At 32.6% G+C, this 3605-nt stretch overlaps 1 protein-coding gene across 1 annotated transcript; it reads left to right on the top strand.

The window, feature by feature from the left end:
• The first annotated feature begins 204 nt into the window (after positions 1 to 204).
• On the top strand, positions 205 to 800 carry LOC126767504 (uncharacterized). Its single transcript, XM_050484989.1, has 2 exons — positions 205 to 460; positions 502 to 800. Exons 1-2 carry the CDS (start codon positions 205 to 207, stop codon positions 798 to 800), a joined length of 555 nt encoding a protein of 184 aa, XP_050340946.1.
• The last annotated feature ends 2805 nt before the right edge of the window (positions 801 to 3605 follow it).

The following is a 3605-nucleotide window of genomic DNA, read 5'->3' as shown; positions in this document are numbered from 1 at the left end:
TCTCATTCTACAACTCGCAGTATCCTGGCCTATAACTCCAAGGCCTGGATGACCAAATTTTTGAAGAATGGGTTCTAAATTTAGATAAGCGCTTTCAAAGTACTGGCCGAAAAATTTTATTGTTTATTGAAAATTGCCCAGCACATTCTAAAGACGTACAAAGCAAACTGAAAGCCATTGAACTGGCATTTTTTTCCACCGAATATGACCTCTAAATTACAGCCGCTGGATCAGGGAGTAATTCAAAACTTGAAAGTTTTTTATCGTACCAGAATAGTAAAAGAAGCACTAAAGCGTATAGAAGCAAACGAAAAACAAGATATTACACTTACGGATTGCATCAATCATGTAACAAAAGCTTGGGATATTGACGTTAAAATTCAAACCATAGCGAATTGCTTCAAAAAAGCTGGATTTGGTCAATACTCTGAATGGGAAGAGGAAGATGACATACCTCTGAGTTTTTAAGTACTACTGATGAATATCGAAATGTAATTGAAGCTGATTACGAAGCATGGTTAAAAGCAAACAAAATAACTTGCAGTGCTACTCTTCAGGATTATATTGCAGAAGATAATGATCTTTGCACAACTGGCTTTCCTACAGATGCTGATATTGTTGAGAATTACTGCCCTGAATTAGATGATCCAATATTAAGCGGAACGGAGAGTGACGGCGAGGGATCGGTAGAAGAAACTATTCACCAGCCTCCAAATGCTTTCCGAACATTGAGTTTATATTTGCAAACAAATGACACTACAACTGATGAGCACTATACGGCTTTAAACAAATTAGATTAATTTTTTACTGAAAATACAAAAAAAAAAAAATTTTTAGTCACTAATTTCTGAATACTTCACTTCACTATAACTTATTACAGTTTTCTGTAATATGTGTTTTAAACAACAAATACATATTCATCATTTAATATACTCTAAAGTAGCAATTGAGTTTCTTTTAAAAAAAAAAATTTTTTCTATAACTCGAAGTCTCCCTAAGTCGAAGTTTTTTTTGGGATAATAGTGATTCGAGATATGGAAGTTCGACTGTATGTACATATTTTTATGAGAGAAAATTCATCAACATATTTTAACTACATATCTATAACTTCATATATATACATATATATATAATTATATATACATATTATATAATGATTATATGAATATGCATTACAATAATTATGCTGAAATTATAAAGAAGTAAAGTACATAAGAAAACAAAATAAAAAAATTTTTCATACTTACATATGTATTTACATATATCCAAGTGCAGACGGTCAATTACCTGCGTTTCACCATTTCTCTTTACCTCCGTACCGCGAAAATTAAGAAATACGCATACATATATACACATATTCCGTGCTATTTCGTTTACAAGTTTTTTAAATAAACAAAATAAGTCAATGCTACCCATCATTCAAAGGACAGTTATTTTAAATTTTGAAAAATATATTCAACTTTACATTTGAAAAATGTCAAACCATAAATCATTTTATTTCATATTAAATTCACATATGTTAGTTATTGGAAGCAGTTGCCTAGCCGGTGGTGATAATTAAAAAGTTTTGTTGTGGAAAGTGCTAAGAGTTGTGTAAAAATTGTTTAAGACTGATATTATAATTGGATAAGTGCATATATATATGTACATATATTAGGCCGAGTCGATTTGTGGGAAGGCAAAAACATCGCCCATTGCTCTATGAAAACCATATTCTAGGGATCAAAATAAGATACTTTGCCGAAGGAACCATACCACTGAAACGAATTTTGATGTCTCCCAATTTGGGTCGAAATTTTGGATAGGGGCAAATTTTGAAAAATCCCACTTTGACCCATTTAGAGTGCTCCAATCGAGTCCAAATGTATGACCGATCCCCACTAACTTTGGACGGCCGATCCACCCTGCCAGTGGCACACCCCCTGGAACTCCCCTGGGGGGCTCCCCATACAATCATTTCAAAAAATCACCATTTTTGGTGTTTCAGCTAAATTGCTTTGTTTTTCTTTATTTTTATTTATTGATTTATAATAATATCTATTTTTTCTCTTAAGAAATTTATTTAGTCAGAACATATGTAAATGAAAAAAATTAATTTAAGTGATGATCTTAAACTAACAATAAACAATTGTGTTTGCCCTTGAGATCGCAAATGATCCTAAACTAACAATAGACAAGAAACAATTATGTTTGCCCTGAAGATCGCAAATGATCTTAAACTAACAATAGACAATTGTGTTTGCCCTTGAGATCGCAAATGATCCTAAACTAACAATAGACAAGAAACAATTATGTTTGCCCTGAAGATCGCAAATGATCTTAAACTAACAATAGACAATTGTGTTTGCCCTTGAAAACACTTATGCTTAAGATACATATGTGTACATACTGTCGGTATGTCCAGTAGTAGCATGTGGTGCATACATAAATTAGGATAAGGAATGCTATAAATAAAAGAGCTCTGGGCAACCAGAGCTGAGTTCTATTTAACAACCGAAACCCTACGCGTCTTACTTTACAATTACCATTTCATTCTTATTACCTCAAAAAGTTTACAATGAATCCACCATCCTCTACACCGCAAGATGAAGCAACTACATCAACAACTATCGAAAACCCAATGAGTCATATATCCAAGCATGATGTTACTGTTTTTGGTGTGTCTACTGATTTGACTGATCTTAATTTACCAACCCATCTGGATATCTTGAGATATTATTTTTACTTAAGCGAACGTGCTAAAACAGAACACAAAAAGTTTTCGCATAAATCATTCACTATTCAAGTACAAGATAAGTTGATTGGAATTTGGGAAAAACTTGGTATGGAAATGGTATGGCATTGGTTTGTTTGCCTTCTACACTTCAACGAACTTCCGTTTCGGCATTTGTTTGAAGCCAAGAAGTTTGAAAGTAAAAAAGACTTCAAACATTAATTTTTTTTTTAATTTCGTTTATATAACTCACTTAAATTAATTTTTTTCATATGTTCTGACTAAATAAATTTCTTAAGAGAAAAAATAGATATTATTATAAATAAATAAATAAAAATAAAGAAAAAACATAGCAATTTAGCTGTTTTTTTCATGTAAATCACCAAAAATGGTGATTTTTTGAAATGACTGTATGGAGAACCCCCCAGGGGTTGTGCCACTGGCATGGGTGGATCGGCCGTCCAAAGTTAGTGGGGGTCGGTCATACATTTGGACTCGATTGGAGCACTCTAAATGGGTCAAAGTGGAATTTTTCAAAATTTGCCCCTACCCAAAGGTTCGACCCAAATTGGGGGATATCAAAATTCGTTTTAGAGGTATGGTTCCTTCGGCAAAGTTATGATTTTCATAGAGCAATGGGCGATTTTTAAATCGACCCGCCCTAATATATATATACTAAAATATTTGAACATTATAGCATTTTTTACCGAAATATATGTTTTAATATGAATTTTATATAATAAACTCATAAAAATGTTAAATGCAAAGTTAGAACGGAATTTGGTACACCAATTTCACCTGTACCGATCTACGTGCTATGAAACAATCAGTTTCCGTCCTATCGTTTTTTGAGGAAAAAGCTTATTTTGCGTATGAAATTTCATAAATGAGC

The sequence above is a fragment of the Bactrocera neohumeralis genome, unplaced genomic scaffold (genome assembly GCF_024586455.1).
Source record: "Bactrocera neohumeralis isolate Rockhampton unplaced genomic scaffold, APGP_CSIRO_Bneo_wtdbg2-racon-allhic-juicebox.fasta_v2 ctg7229, whole genome shotgun sequence".
Classification (NCBI taxonomy): domain Eukaryota; kingdom Metazoa; phylum Arthropoda; class Insecta; order Diptera; family Tephritidae; genus Bactrocera; species Bactrocera neohumeralis.
The sequence above is the reverse complement of the archived record's forward strand: the minus strand, read 5'-3'. Positions and strand labels throughout refer to the sequence as shown.

What these genes read in the sequence shown, in the direction of transcription:
- LOC126767504 (XM_050484989.1), top strand. Translation starts at nt 205, where the DNA reads ATGACCTCTAAATTACAGCCGCTGGATCAGGGAGTAATTCAAAACTTG. An exon ending in GGAAGATGACATACCTCTGA is followed by an intron (nt 461 to 501) that starts GTTTTTAAGTAC and finishes ATGTAATTGAAG; the next exon opens with CTGATTACGAAGCATGGTTA.